The sequence below is a fragment of the Apus apus genome, chromosome 4, assembly GCF_020740795.1.
Source record: "Apus apus isolate bApuApu2 chromosome 4, bApuApu2.pri.cur, whole genome shotgun sequence".
Taxonomy (NCBI): Eukaryota; Metazoa; Chordata; class Aves; order Apodiformes; family Apodidae; genus Apus; species Apus apus.
Genome location: NC_067285.1, coordinates 23983234 through 23998541, shown reverse-complemented (window position 1 = coordinate 23998541; position 15308 = coordinate 23983234). Strand labels below are relative to the sequence as shown.

General features: G+C 35.8%; 1 protein-coding gene across 30 annotated transcripts in view; it reads left to right on the top strand.

The window, feature by feature from the left end:
* The window catches only part of KCNMA1 (potassium calcium-activated channel subfamily M alpha 1), a 452424-nt gene that overhangs the window by 193869 nt on the left and 243247 nt on the right, over window positions 1–15308 (top strand). For all 30 annotated transcript variants that reach the window (XM_051619774.1, XM_051619783.1, XM_051619775.1 and 27 more), the window contains exon 3: window positions 12027–12088. In XM_051619774.1, coding sequence (XP_051475734.1) covers window positions 12027–12088 — 62 coding nt within the window. The remainder of the gene's footprint in view (window positions 1–12026; window positions 12089–15308) is intronic.

Sequence of the window (15308 nt, the reverse complement as noted above, 5' to 3'; positions counted from 1 at the left end):
ACAGCTTCTTTGGGCACCCTGTTTTGGTGTCTCACCACCATCAGCCTAAAGAATTTCTTTTTTTTCTTCTTCTCCTACCTTTTTTTTTTTTTTTTTTTCGTCCTTCCTAATAGAAACTCTTTTAGCATGTCAGAAAAGGACATTATTTGGTGGTGAAGAAATACTATTATTCTATGAATTATAAAAGTTACTGTCACTTTAAAAATGGTAAACTCCCAGTATTTTGTCTGGAGTGATTAGATATAATCAATAAATATTTTTCAATTGAAAAGACACATCATAAAATAAATTTGACTTTGTAAAGAAAACACAAAAATTCAAACTGATTAAAACAGACAACTACTTATCAAAGCTTTATGCTGAAGGCATTAGACTCTTCAATTTGTCACGTAGTAAAGGATGGGCTTAAGCTACCTGTCTTTTGATGTGTAATGGGTCACTTCTGGTTTTTTGGCAGTTTTGTTGCTATTTGCTTTGATGAAATGAAGTCCTATGCAATTTCCTTTGATAAAGTCTTACATTATTCGCTAGCCTCAGCGCAGTATCAGTGCTTATATTTTCTTTGGCAAAATTGATATGGTTCATTGCAAAAAAAGCAGATAGATGAGCAGACCTGGCACCTATCAAAATAGAACTTTTCTCCTGCTATGTCTTATAAAGTGCCCATAAATTAATCCATGCTAGTTATTATCTAACTTCATCAAAACAAATGTTTGCACAAAGATCTACATTTACAAAAGAATAAAATATGTGCACATTCACTTATATTTCCAAATTGAATTTAAACAGACTAGTAATGTTAGTTCAGAGACTTATCAGAGAAGCAAAATATAATCTTTCCTTTCATGGGTGTGGAGAGAGGTTTTTTTGAAATGCAGGATTTGGCCTGAAAGTCAGAATATTTAAGCCTCAGCATTAGTTTTGCCAAGACAAAATTGCCGCCCTGTAATGCAGCTTGAGTCCTTGAAACAGGTGTTCTCAAATACGTTCAAACATTTTTTGGCCCAAGATACAACAGACTTTATACATCTCATGTCTTGCACAAGACTGCAACATATGCAATTAATAGGAGTCTCTACTTTTCAAAACATATATACTGACTTCTATTGTTTGCAGGGAATCAAAGTTTTAATGAGAAATTAAAATAGTTACACTCTTAAATGAAGGGTTAGATATAAATTTGGAATTCTGGGGCAATTGGGATCTAAAGCCATTTCTATATAAGAAAATGTTTTTTTTAGAATATAAGATTTCTTAAAATGTTAAATTTTTGAAAGACATATGAGGACTTGATTTTTTTTCAGCTTTCATTCTTTTTGGATGTAGGGGAGAGGAAGAAGGGAGTTGCTTATGCTATCTTTATGCATCTATTCAATTGTTTTTCTACTTCACCCACAATATATTTCAGATATTAAAATTATCAATAACCTACTGTTCAACTAATTGAGTTAATTTTTTTTTTCTTCATGTAGCTAGTGAACTCTATATAGTCCAAATGTGCCTGTTCAGATATCATCGAAAAATATTTGCTGCAGGACTTGCCATTTTTCATATTTGGATGGCAGATTTGAGAAGAAGTTTAATTACTCACTACTGTTTTTTGTAAATAAAGGGACTGTGCTTAAGATTTTTTGAATCACACCAAGGGCATTGTCCTGGAAAAAAATGTGTAAAGCAGTCAGAGTTTGCACAATCTAAAGAGGTGCTCTCTCTACTGAAGTACGCTGGTTATTTGCTTCTTATCCACCTGGGAACTAGAACACAAATAAGACAGCTTCCTCTGATAACGTGCAGCTTACCACTCCATTGACAGTGTCAGAGTGCCTGTCTCAGGGTTGCCTTGTCAGTGCAGATGGTATGTCACCCACTTTAACAAAGGCTTTGCTCATTCACAAAAACTGGTACTTCTGGCTATGTTTCAAATTGTGGAATAGCCCTGCAGCACATTAGTGACATTCTACTATGGCTCTTGTAGTTAAGGAAAAGCTGCAGCTTTAAAGTAAGGTATGTAAGCAGATATGGATGCGTGTTTGGTCTTCCTGGTGTTTAATACACCTGCAATCATGATGATAAACTATGAGTTATGAAGATGCTTAAATGGGATCAGTGTTGCTGGCAGTCATGCTAATGAATCAGTAGGTGGACTTCCTTTCTGAGTCAGCAATGTTAAGTTGCCTTGGCATGCTTTTACACAGGTCTTCTGCTTTGAGCAGAGAGGGATTCTGAGGTTTTAGGCAGTCAGCAAAAGGAATTTTAACTTAAGGTTTGAAATCGAGTGCTGAAAGCTCTTTCTTCCAGCTGTGTCTGGAAGTCAGAGAGGAAGCATGTCAGCCAAACTGTCGAGAAAACAAATTATTTGTTAGTATTAGGATCTGATAGTGTTGTGCAGTGTCATCACCAGAGTATTGATATTTCTTGTCTGCAGATTTGGTATAAGCATTTTTTAAGTTTCATTGGGCTATGTTTTATTGTCTTCTTTTTTTCCCCATCTTTTGGTCTTGTGCAGGGGGGTTCAAATGAGCTGGAGGGAGGGGGGAGGTCATTGGCAGAGCCCAGGGGCTGATGGGACTTGGATTTGATACAAAAGCAAATAGCCCACCCACTGCTGGTGCTCATTCTCTTTCACCTGCCCCATTTTCCTTCACTCTTCACCAAAAGAGAACATCAGCAAGGTGGTTCTAGTGATTCAGCACAATCAAGGAGAGGAGCTGGTCGTACAGCTGGGAGAGAGAAACTTCTGATCCCGAACTAAAGACTTAAAGGGTTGTTAAACACATGTTTTTGTCTAAAAAGCATGCATTAAAGAATTAATTTCCCCACATCTGGCTTTCAGATTTTCTGCTCATGTATAGATTCTAGAAAGATGATCTGTTTTAAAATGAAAAGTTTTTGATTAAAGAAATACTGAATAGGAGATGAATAGTAAGGTAGAGTTTCATGAGGGAGAGAACACACAAACATATGAAGAAAAAAAAGGGAGAAGGTTTATACTACAGTGGTGTAATTTACCTGGTCAGATTCTCAGCCAGATTCTGCACTAATCATACAGAGAAAAATCCTTTGTCTTTTGTGAAGTTTGCTGCCAGATTTTGTGTTGTTCATGCAAGATGTAATATTTTTCTTGCAACACATAATAAAACCCAAACCAATTTATAACCATATATGCACTTTCACCTTCTGCCCATTCTGTAATATTTAAAATGTGAACTAAAACTGCATGCTAACATAAAGACATGGAGTTGCAACAGTACCTCTTAAAAATCTCTTTGGCCAGGATAGGTATGTGATTACCTAGTGGTTTGTCCAATTTTGGTTTTTGGTAGTTTTCAGAATAAATGCTCTTGTAGCTCCTCAGAAAAATTACATAGTCAGAAGCAAGCATTCAGAAAAAGGGAAAAATTATGTACCGACAGCTATGAGGCAGAACGTAAGCTGAAGTTGTATGTTCCTCATTCTCCACTCACTGTTTTTTACTGTGTCTGTGAATAAGACAACTCCAGCATGAAACTAAATAATCTTAGACCTTCACAAGGACCATATAAAGCATGCAGGGACACAGGCAATTTTCTAGTTCTCCAAGAATAGACTGTAAGAAGGGTAAGGATGCCAGTGGGATATACCACACGCTAGTAAAGCCAGGTGAAGATGCAAAGACCCAGAGGAAAGGATGACTTTGAAAAGTTATCTTTGAATTACAGTCTTCATGTTATGTAAAAAGAACTACATAAGCACAACACTAGAGAGTGGAAGTTAAATAACATATGTTTGTCACTAGCGAGAGAAAAGATCAGCTGAGGTAACAGTTGATTTCAAGGCCAGATTTAGTGGTCATTGCTGTATGCTTTTTAAAAGCAACGGTAGTAAACAGCACTATTAGCAAAGTTACACTAGTTTGTTCTGCAAGCCTTTAATCATATGATTATATGATTTTATCTTTAAACCACATTAGAAAAGCTCATAAAAATGCTTTCAGTTTTAGAATTATAGCCGCATAGCAACACAGGAAAACTCATCTGCAGGGAACAAGTTTGCTGAATAAATCAGTCTTTTTATTCTTACAGAGCAACTTCTCTCTCCATCCTACCCCTTAAAAAATAATTAAAAAACCCATTGTTTTCTGCATTTCACATCTTTAGTTGCAAATAATTGACTCCATTTTATGCCTCATGTATTTCTCATAATTTGGTATGTGGTTTTGAACCATAATTCCAGATTAGCAATACTCACAACATACTATCAGCATTTCCTTGATCATTACAATACAGAAATTACCAATGCCTGCAATTGATGCTATCAAAGGCTTCTGTTCCTTTCTCTAAAATACTGAATTGTGAAGTAACCTCCATCTAGTGCAGCAATGCAGCCTTACACCAAATTGTGAATCAAGATTTCATCCTGTAATAGCATGTAACTGTACTTGCTCAGATTTTGTGTATGATAAAAGGGAAATTTTTTGCTCATGTTTTTTAAAGGAAAAACCGCAGTATGAACATTTGGTTACTCCCAAAGCCCATCAAAAATGTCTTTCCTAGGATGAGTGAATGCTTCCTGGTTAACCAAGATCACCACAACCCTGAATGTTTGTTTAATTAATGTTTAGCTGCTCCAGTGAAATTGCAACATTTTATTATCTAATTATATAGGGATCTCATATTTCACTATTAATGACTTCCAAATAATTAATTGTTAGGTTTTCAGTTAAAATAAGCCTAAAATCAAAAGAGCTCAAATTGTCTGTATTTGTGTTGCCATGGGAAATTGAAGGTTCTGATTAAAATTATATTTTGAAGTAGTCCCTGAAAAAGTATTGTACTGGTTTTATTTTCTGTTTTCAGGTAAGTTGAAGTATATGCTCTTGCATTGAATCATCAGACATCTCAAGTCTCCAATGACTAAAATTTAGTCAGTGCTACAATTTATAGTCCCTGTTCAGAATTGGTCACCATCTTTTTCTTTTGTACAGCTACATAAAGTAGGTTTGTGTATTCACAGCTTCTCATATAAAGCTGGGAGATTAAGTAGGTTTAGATTTATTTCTAATGATCAAAAAGAGTCAATTTTTCAGTCTTCAAAGCAGATTGGTATGATAGATGTTTTCCTGTCACTATCAGTCAAAGCTACCAATTTTGGCACAATGTTTGAAGAGCAAGTAATGCCAGAGAAAAAGGAGGAAAAAAGATGCTTACAAAAGTGACTTTCAAAAATACTACATTGTTTAACTCCATCAAAAATATTTTTTCCCCCTTCTCTTTTAGCATGGTTTCCTCACATTGATTTTGTTCATTGATATCCAGTGTTTGGTATTTCATTTAAGTGCCATAAGAAAACTTCTGAGGTAGTTAATAGCAAGCTGTGCTTAATAACCGAGTAAACAATGTGAACTGAGTTACAGTGAGCTCCTGCAAATTCTCATGCAAATCTCTAAAGGTACACTGGTCCCTATTAAAAAGTCATGTTATTGATGGCTACTTCTCTTTGGAAGGCTCTGAATCAGCTATGAATTTTCCTAGATTTGTTGTATGACTTGACTGATGAATACAAGGCTTCAGTCATTCGCAGGTATCAGCAATTTTAGTAGTCTATGTTTGTTCTGGAAATGGAAGAGGAAAGATTACAATTATGGAAGTGATCTTTATATTACAAAAAAGTTACGAAAAAAACCACCACATTGGATAATGTTAAATGGAAGATGACAGATGTAATGTTGAGTACTGCAGCAGGAAACTGTTTTGCAGTTAATTAGATGCACTTAGCAGGGATTGTTTTCTGAAGACGTGTACCTTGTTTTCATGCTGGTTTAAAGTACGTTCCTTGACAAGCATTCAAATATTTTTTGGTATGCTGAATGATTTGATCATTTCTTCTTCCTACAGTCTTTTTTTTTTAAATGAAATTTCACTGAGCTTTACTGAAGCCAAGAGCTTTCCATTTTTTCAGGAAATACTTTTACAGCTGCTGTATATGTGGCTGCTTCCTAACTGGCTGCTTATGGCCTGGATGAATATATGATCTGTTGGATCAAGCACTGGCTGGACAGTTGGGCCCAAAGAGTGGTGGTCAATGGAGTCAAATCCAGCTGGCGACCGGTCACAAGTGGTATTCCTCAGGGCTCAGTGTTGGGACCATTTATCTTTAACATCGTTACTGATGATCTTGACAAGGACATAGAGTGCATTATCACTTGCAGATGACATCAAGTTAGGTGGGAGTGTTGATCTGCATGAGGATAGGGAGGCTCTACAGAGAGCCCTGGATAGATTAGATGGTTGGGCTAATGTTAATGGTTTGGGCTTCACCAAGGCCAAGTGCTGAGCCCTGCACTTGGGCCACAACAACCCCATGCAACGCTACAGGCTTGGGGAAGTGTGGCTGGAAAGCTGTCTGGCAGACAGGTTTTGTTTCACAGGTAATTAGAAACGGAACAAGAGGGAATGGCTTCAAGCTGCAACAGTGTAGGTTTAGACTGGACTGTAGGAAAAAAAAAAAAACACCACAGGAAGAGTGGTCAGACACTGGAATAGCCTGCCCAGGGAGGTGGTTGAGTCACCATCCCTGGATGTGTTGAAGGGTCATTTGGATGTGGCGTTGGTGGATATGGTTTAGGGGAGAACTTTGTAGAGTAGGGATGATGGTTGGACTCTTTTCCAACCTGAATAGTTCTATGATTCTATGATAACTAATAGTCTCATGAAGTCTGGGTTAGCTGTTGGCCAATGATTACTTTTTACTGATACAAATCTTGTTTGGTTTCCTCCTTGTTTCAGGTGCTGAATTTCTCTGATGCTCAACTGTTATAGTAAGGTTATTTTCTAAATCAATTATTCAGATTATGGTTTTGGGGGCAATATCTTGTCCCTTGTATTTTAAGTTACTGCCCTTTTGTGCTTTTCATGATTTTCCATGCACATGTGGAGATTTTTTTGTGTAGCCACTATAACAGAAAGTGTCTGAGTCTTTGCTTGCTTCTTTATCTCCCTTACCTCAGTCGCTTTCTTTATTCGGAGGTGGGTTGAGGTATTATTAGAACAAAAAGTTCCTTCTGAACTATTTTGATTCCAGTTCTTCATGTAGAGATAAAAGACTTCTGTCATAACTGAAACATAAGAACATAGAAACAAAAAGAAAAAAAATACCATATAACACATTGCAGGGCTTGACACAAAAAACAGGCTTTTCCCAGGCCTAGCACTGTGGATGGGACTGTGAATAATCAAACATCATTTTGAGTGCTACATTCTTCTTGTCTTGTAATATGGTAGGGGTTCCATGCTCTAGAACTGGGTTCTTCTGCCTTGGAGTAGTTTTGCAGTTGAGCTTGTTTGCTTTTCAGTTAGAGTGATTTGCATGTTTGACAGGTCAGTCACTTATTTCTAAAATGAGATTCCAGTAGGTTCACTGATGGCCCTTACCTACAGTCAGTCTATGATGAGCTTGGAAATGAGAACATTGACAACCAGAAGAATAATAGTTTGTAGGTAACTATTACCAACATAACTCTTGCTCAGCATGACTGTAGAACCAGTCACGCATCCACTGGAAATCAGTATGAGCTATGCGTTTAACAATACACAAACATTGAATTTTAGTTTTGTTTACCTTAAAGGAAGGTGATTTGGGTGACTGCTAGGTAATCAGGAGGGAAGGACCTTTTAGTTTTGAGGGGAAAAAAAATGTATATTTGTGCACACACATGTATTTACATACATGCTGCACCTTTAGCTCTAAAAAATGGTACATTTTGATATAAAGTACTGCTATATTTTTGAAAAAATGAAATTTAATACTTTGGAAAAGTTGCATGCACTTTAATTGGTCATATTGTCAGGCACTCTCCCGGCAAACCTAATTAACTTCAAGCTACAGAGCACCATTAACAGATGGGACTTTTTGTCTATGTTTTTTCACTAATTAGAAAATCGCAGTCTTTTCAAATTTATGGATTGCACATAAATTTTCATTTTATTTTCAATATGTCAGTGTAAAATTGAGGAAAAAATATCATGTTTATAAAGTAAGAAAAATAAAGCTGAAATATTAGAAGTATGTACGGAACTGAACATAACAAGGATATTTGCTGTAAAAATTCTTCCTCACATGAGATTGTGAATGTGTGCGGAAAACAAAAGTGCATTAAGATATTAATTTTCTTTGTTTTATTTCCTGCTTTGATTTTTCATATTCGTTAGTCTTGTGTTTACTCTAATGATTCCTGAATTTTGATTGCACCGCGTTCCTCTAATATGACAGATCCTTATTAATTTCTAGCAGTCTGCTAAAATGAGAGATATTCTGCTAAAGTCTATGTAAGAAAGTTGACTCTTTTATTGAAGAGAGAATAAAATGCAGCTGATGGCAGAGAAGCTGAATTTGCTAGTTCTCTTTTGCGTGGTTTTATTCAGAGATGTCATGTATACTACTACCAGTCACATGCTACCTTAATTACTTATTACAGTTATGAATAGTTAGGCAACATCACAGTGATTAAGGTGTTTACATTACATTTTACCTATACGTTTCAGATAATACTGAAGTTACTGTTCTGATGTCTAAGTTCAGTATGTGGGAACTGAATATGTGGCTATTTTTTCTTTTTTTTTTTTTTAACTCTTGTGTCTGGTGTGTTTTGTTTTCCAGCAGTTTTGTTGTTGTATTTCATCTCACTATTACACAAGTCTGTAAAAAAAAATGCATTAAATATGAACTGTATTTTTAAAGATATATTTACAATAAATACATTATTTTAGTAATAAATTAAAACCCGACTATACTGGGCAATGGGATAAAAAAAAAGTAATTCCAGAAAGATAATAAGTTTATCGTAGAGATATTTATGCCTTTCTATCTAAATAAAACCTTTTAATAAACTCCCTTTTCTCCCATTGATAGTGCTGACACTGCTACATAGTGTTCTACTCAGGCTTTTTATCATTGTGGCAGCAGTAGAGGTCTCAGCTGTGCTAGGTCTATTGCAAACACCTGTAATGAAAGACAGGTGTTGCCCTAATGAGTTGACATGTAGCATCCTAGCCAAATGAAAGCAAGAGGCAGAAGACATCAAGTAATATGTTTTAGGTCGCACACCACATGAGTGATTATAACTAAGATGTCTGATTACTCATGATCATCATGTAGAGCTCATGCTTACCTACCTTACTGTTGCCTTCTATTTTTAAAGTGAATCCTGGCTATGGATTTTTTAGGGAATTTTACTGAAACCTTACTACCTCTTGGTTTATCAAGTAGCTATTTCTCACTGTCCTTCACCTCCTCTTTTGGATAAACTTTGACTTTTTTTGGTAAGTCTATGTGAACTTTGCCAAAGGGGAAAATTTAAATAGCAAAGAATCTTGTAAAGCTGCCAAAGTTTTCTGTACTCTATTTAATGCATGTTGGTGACTAATTTAGTAGAATTTAATTGCTAATTAACTAGCTAGTTAACTCCTTCTTGTGTGCTAAAGGTAAACAAAAACAAAAAGCAGAAAATATAATTGAAATAACTTTGATGCAAACATTTTCAGGTCTGGGTTTGTGAGAAGTTTTTAATGTGTCTATTCAAGTTGGGAAATTTGGATTTAGTTATTTAATTCCTTCAGGCTAAAAACTAAGAGTTAGTAAAGGGTCTTCAGAGTTGTGTGCTCTTGAACCTATTCTGACATCCCTGAAAGATGGGATTACCCACTGTATAGTTTGGAAGTGCTTAATTCCTTCTAGAATACTTCTAGAATACTAAATCTGAGCTGATACTCGAAGTGTCGAAGAAATAGTAGAAGTGTGTTGATCGGTTGTTTTTTTTTTCCTCACCTCTGCAACACCTGCCTCTTCTGCATGCAAAATGGCAGGATCATTAAGTCACTGAGACAGATTTATTAACTAACCCACTACCCAGCAAACAAATCCCTTGAGATTCAAAGCTGTTGGCATGTATCCTGTTGTCAACACCAGATGCTGACTGTGGAATTTGCACTTCGTACTCACATAAGAACCAATGCATATATTACTGCTGCTTCTTCATAGTACTGTGTTCCATCAAGCATGGCTCTTACACAGAGAGTACATTAACCGCAAAATTAGCTTCCCTATATTTGGGAATAAAAGGTAAATGAGGAAATTTCCCAGTTTCTTGGAATCCTTGGTTTAACTTTTCATTTGCTGTATATTGCTGGTAGGATAGAATCTTACTTTGTATTTTTGTTACTTTATCTCTTCGTCTTTTTCGTATTTACCCACTTCATCCCTCATTTGCTTGTGTTTCCTGGTTTGCTCTTGGAAGCTGGTCTGTGACTACTGGCACAGATTTAGATTGTGTTGGTTTTTTTTAAAAAGAGAAGTTGGCATTGTATGCAGTTGTTCTGGAAGATATTAAGAGAGCATTTAATCAATAAAAAGTACAATCTTACAAGCCTGAATGAGGTAGAATTACCTTCTAAGAGCCCCTGGGAATTTGTGATCTCATAGAATAGACAGTGAATGTTCTGTGCTTTTGCCTTTGTTGCTTTAGTTGTTTATCTGTTGGCTTGGGAGGGACCAGGTAAAGAAGCAGAGGCACTGTGTTTAATCCCAGAGAAAAGTCAGTGTACAGCTCCATTCAGAGCATGATACTATGTCCTGCTGATTGATTTTAGAGATCCTTAATCTTGCTTTACTCCTGGGATTTGGGGTATACTGGAACAGAAGTCTCTAAACAGAAAATTATTTTATATGTAAATATATATATATGTATAAAAACTTTGTCTTGACAAATTAGAAAGTTCTGAAGAGCATTTTATGGAATGAACGGATATGAATTGCACAATATAACATCATGAATATTTAACATTAGTTCACTGTAATATATCCAAAAGTAATATGAAGTAAGTAAAAAAAAAAAAGTGGAGAACGCTGATTTTTAGAGCTAGCATCCATCTTGCGTTACAGTAAATAGGACTTGCTTAATTTGTATTTATAATAACCTAAAAGAGATTAATGGAGTTTAAAATGCTGTCTTCTGATGCTCTTTTTGTGTTTTCTGGGGACATTAGATATTACAGTATTAAATAAGAGTTTTAGAAGAGGAAACAAACCTTGACTTCAAATCAGATTTATATTAAAACAGGGAGTGGTGTGGTTTTGTATACGTACCTCGTTGTTTCCTGTAGCATAAGATTCTGGAGCTGCTTGCAAAAATTAGATATTTGCATTTTAGTGTCTGTGTTATGAATTGTCATGAAACATTTAAATTCCTTAAGTGTCTTGGAAGATCTTACCCAGAATCTCTATTACATTATTTAAGCAAAAAATAAAGAAAAGAAGGAAAGAAATTAGAGACAGATGGAGATGTGATTAATACAGTTTATTCTGCAGTAGCCAGAAAAGCAAGGTCTACCTTGTTATGAAGAGTTGGCTCCTAGACCTAAAAAAACCATATTTGGTTCAAAAACTTGAACCAAATTAAAGGGGGGGAAACACTGGGACTATAAAGAGTTTGGGTTATATATTCATTGTATCAAGACAGGCTGCATCAAGCTATTGTTTTAACCTGTTTGAAAGTTAGCTATAGTCTCTGTGGACAGGAGTGTAAAGGAAATGTGTTTACATAGCCTTATTACTTAGCCTGTGGATTTTACAACCATGTATATAAGTGGGAATTCTGTCTACTCTGTCATCATGCTTGGTTTACCTACCATTGAGCAGAAACTTAGTGCAGTCCTGAAGGATAGGTCTTATAAAGCTATATTGTGATTTGAATGCCATGCAGTGGGCTTGCTTGCCATTTGAAATGAATAATTTACCAGAGATTAGGATCTAATTGTATACTGTTTCCCCCTGAGCTAGAATTTAACTTGTTTGTGTCTGTTTTTTAAATGCAAGACAGCAGTCTATGATAATATGTAAGATTTGAAATTAAAGGAGGTGTAACTTTTTGAAGAAAATGACAACTGAAATTTAAAAAGTCCAACTAGTTTATGATTTATTTGCCTTGTCTTTTTTGTGTGTAAAAAAAATGCTTCACTTGAACAATGTTAAATAATGATTCTTTTCTTTTGTAGGTTGTCTTAGTCTTCGCTCTTAGTATTGGTGCTCTTGTAATATACTTCATTGATTCGTCAAAGTAAGTATTCTAGTACATTTTCCTTTCTCTGTTTTCCAGCAGCAATTATGCATCTATAAATTGCCCCACTCACCTATTTCAAATCAGTGCTTGGTCTCATTGCCTGAGTGTGAGGAACTTTTTAGTAGTGCATGGTTTACCAAAATAACTCACAAATGGGAAAAAGATCTTATATAAATTATATTGAACACAATCACATTGGATCTGTAGAATGAATAGAGGAAAAAAAACCAACAACTTTTGTGTGTTGAGATAATACATACTGTTAAAAAATTATAGTTTTTATGTTCATTGAGCAACTGTAGAACCTTTCAAATTAAAGACTAAGATAAGAAATACAGGGGAAGAATATTTGCCAAAAAATGACAGTATGCAGGAGAAAAGTGTGTTAGGAGACTGACAGGAACACTTCTGAAAAACTCTGAAATAACTAGACAGTATGAGTATTGTATTTGCATATCTATTCAGATTTCCATCTCCTGGGTTTTATAGGTTTCTTCCCAGATAATGTGAGTCAGCAAAAATCTGCAAAACATTTTTTAGATTTTCACCAACATTATCATATAGTGTTGTAGTTTAGGCCAGGTATTAGAAAGTTTCATCCTGACCTTTTGCAATATGTGATGGTTTGATACAAACTAGTTTAAGTAGGAAAGCTTCTCTTTGATTTAATTCATACTCCATACTTGTTTTCATATCATGCTGGACACTGTCAGTGATGTAACAAGCAAATCGGTAGGCTAACACAGAAGAAACCAAAAAAAAAAGGCATTTAATAGAATGTTACTCTGTTGGAGCCAGTTATTTTGGGAGGGTGATATTCTGAAGTGTCCATAGCATTTTAAAGCTCTACGACTACATATTTGTTGCATTTCTCCAAACAAATTTTAGGCTTTTCATTACTGCAATAGTTAAGATAGTATGCTGGAGTCACTCCATGTGAGCCAGCCTAGCTGTCTGTAATGTCAGTGATTCTGTTCTAAAGCAATCCGTATGTGACTCAAAATCAGGCATTTCACTGTTGACACCTGTACATACTGATATTTAGGTAGGTAGTAGCACCAGCAAAAGGCATTCTTGAATATATTGATGTCAGCTCTACATTGTATGAGTTTCAAGCCATACCTTTGTAGCTTAGATGTGTCAAGCATAATAGAAGTAACTAAGGTAGAGATTTTCTTGTTGGAGAGGAGCCTAAGCAGTGGGAAAACTCAATCTCTGTCTTGAACTCTCTTGAAGTGAGGACGTTATTTTTGTCATCTTAACATTGCAGTAAGTGTTCTCATTAATTTTAGCATTTTTTCTTTAATGTGGCACCACTCAAGCACATAAGGTGGTGCTTTTCTAAAGATCTTTTAAAAGAAGTTTTAAAGCACAATGGCAAAGCTTCTGGGTGCCTGGCATATCCAGGTCAAACATGTTGAATAGAACAAAACCTTTTTCCACTTATGTTTCAATTTCAGACCAACAAAATACAGATATTTGTTGGGGCAATTGCCTTTTCTAAAAATAATGGAGTATGTAATGATTTTTAGGTGCTGTATTCTAGAAGTCTTTGATTGTTTTTCTCAAGGAGAGCAGAACTGTCAACATGGGAGATTTCTCTGGGTGCTTAAGCTTTCTGTACTGCTGCCAGCTTATTGGCTACTCTGTCAATGGGAATAGGATAGTGTTTTAACTGTAGGTTTCTCTGGGTTTTCAGCCAAGCTTTAACTCTCAGCTGCTGTTTAAATTCAGCAACCTCAAGTTAATACACTCTACTTTTTCTTTGTTTTCTCCTCTTTCTCTCTTACCCTACTTTCTTCCCTCACTGACATATTTTCTTGGGTTTTTTTAAAATACTCAATAGTAGTTTAATTCAGATTAGAAACTTCCCGGATATCTTCCCGAAAAATTCTGCTTTATTCTTTGTTAGCAGCTGACCTGACACCCATTTCAGCAGTGTAGAATCTGAAGTAGTTGATACATCAGTGTAGATCCCCAAGTGCACAATTAGTAAAAGTAATCCCTTTTAGAATTGGGTCAAACAGGAAATAATTAAGGTGGAGTGAAAGGAAGGCTCATAATATCCTCAACAAAACAACTGGAACAACAGAGACTGTGTCTTGCCCAGGAGCAGTGGAGACAAAGAGGATCTAGTGCTCACACCAGGCAGATAGTGGCATGTACCATTGTGTGCTTTCCCTTGACAGTGCATCCAGTACCTGTTGTATTCCACCTTTGCCATGGATACTTAGCAGTCATTTGATCTTATGCATAGAGTGACAAAAACAATGTCTTCAATCCAAAGCTAAAGAGTACTAGTGTAAGCATTTGTCTAGAACAAAATGCCAGGGATCTATTAATCCACAACACTTAATCTGTCAGTAGATTTGCAGATGCAATGGCAGACATATCCACAAAGGAATCCTATGTGACTTCATACATAAGGGATAGCAAGAAAGATGGGAATACCACTGCTTGCTTGGATAGTGAAGGAAGGGGAAAGAGTGGAAAGGCCACTGAGTTCTGTCAGGCAAGGATAGGTGTCATGATGAATTCTAGTGGAAGCCAATGAGGAAGTCAGTAAGGCTCATACTGAAGATAGTACCCATTGTTCCCTCTAATATATTAATGGTATATGAAAGGTGACTGGAGGCAAAATAAATGCCTTCACAGCTGTGACAGAAGACTAAACTAAGAGCAAATATATGCTACACAGTTCATCTCTCTAACAGATGCTCTCCCACACAAGAACCAAATGAAATGTTATGTCCAGTACAGTGTTATTTGGAAAGATTTGAGGTGCAGCTTCATCAATATAGTGTCCTCTTACCAGTTAGTTCTACATCTCAGCAGAGGAAATTAGGCAGCTTTGAGTGGTTATACAATATATATCTGTACTAATTCTGGTTTTGTCACAAACATGACAAAATCTCTGCACCATACTCCATTACAAAATATGGGCGCAGTTGCGATCCAATGCATCTGCTTTAATTAGAAATGACTTTTCTTAGAAAGAAGAAGTGCTTAGCTCATCCTTTAGGAAACATTCTAAAAAAAGTAATCACAAAAATAGTCATCCTTGGTGGAAAGAATAAAGGTTATTCATTTTGAAAACTATAGTGATTATTCCCTTACCCATCATTAATATTATTATGTTGTTTATTCAATTATTCTACTTTTTACAAATCACCAGCTTGAATAATTGTCTTCTAGTACCACAAGATGTATATAGAAT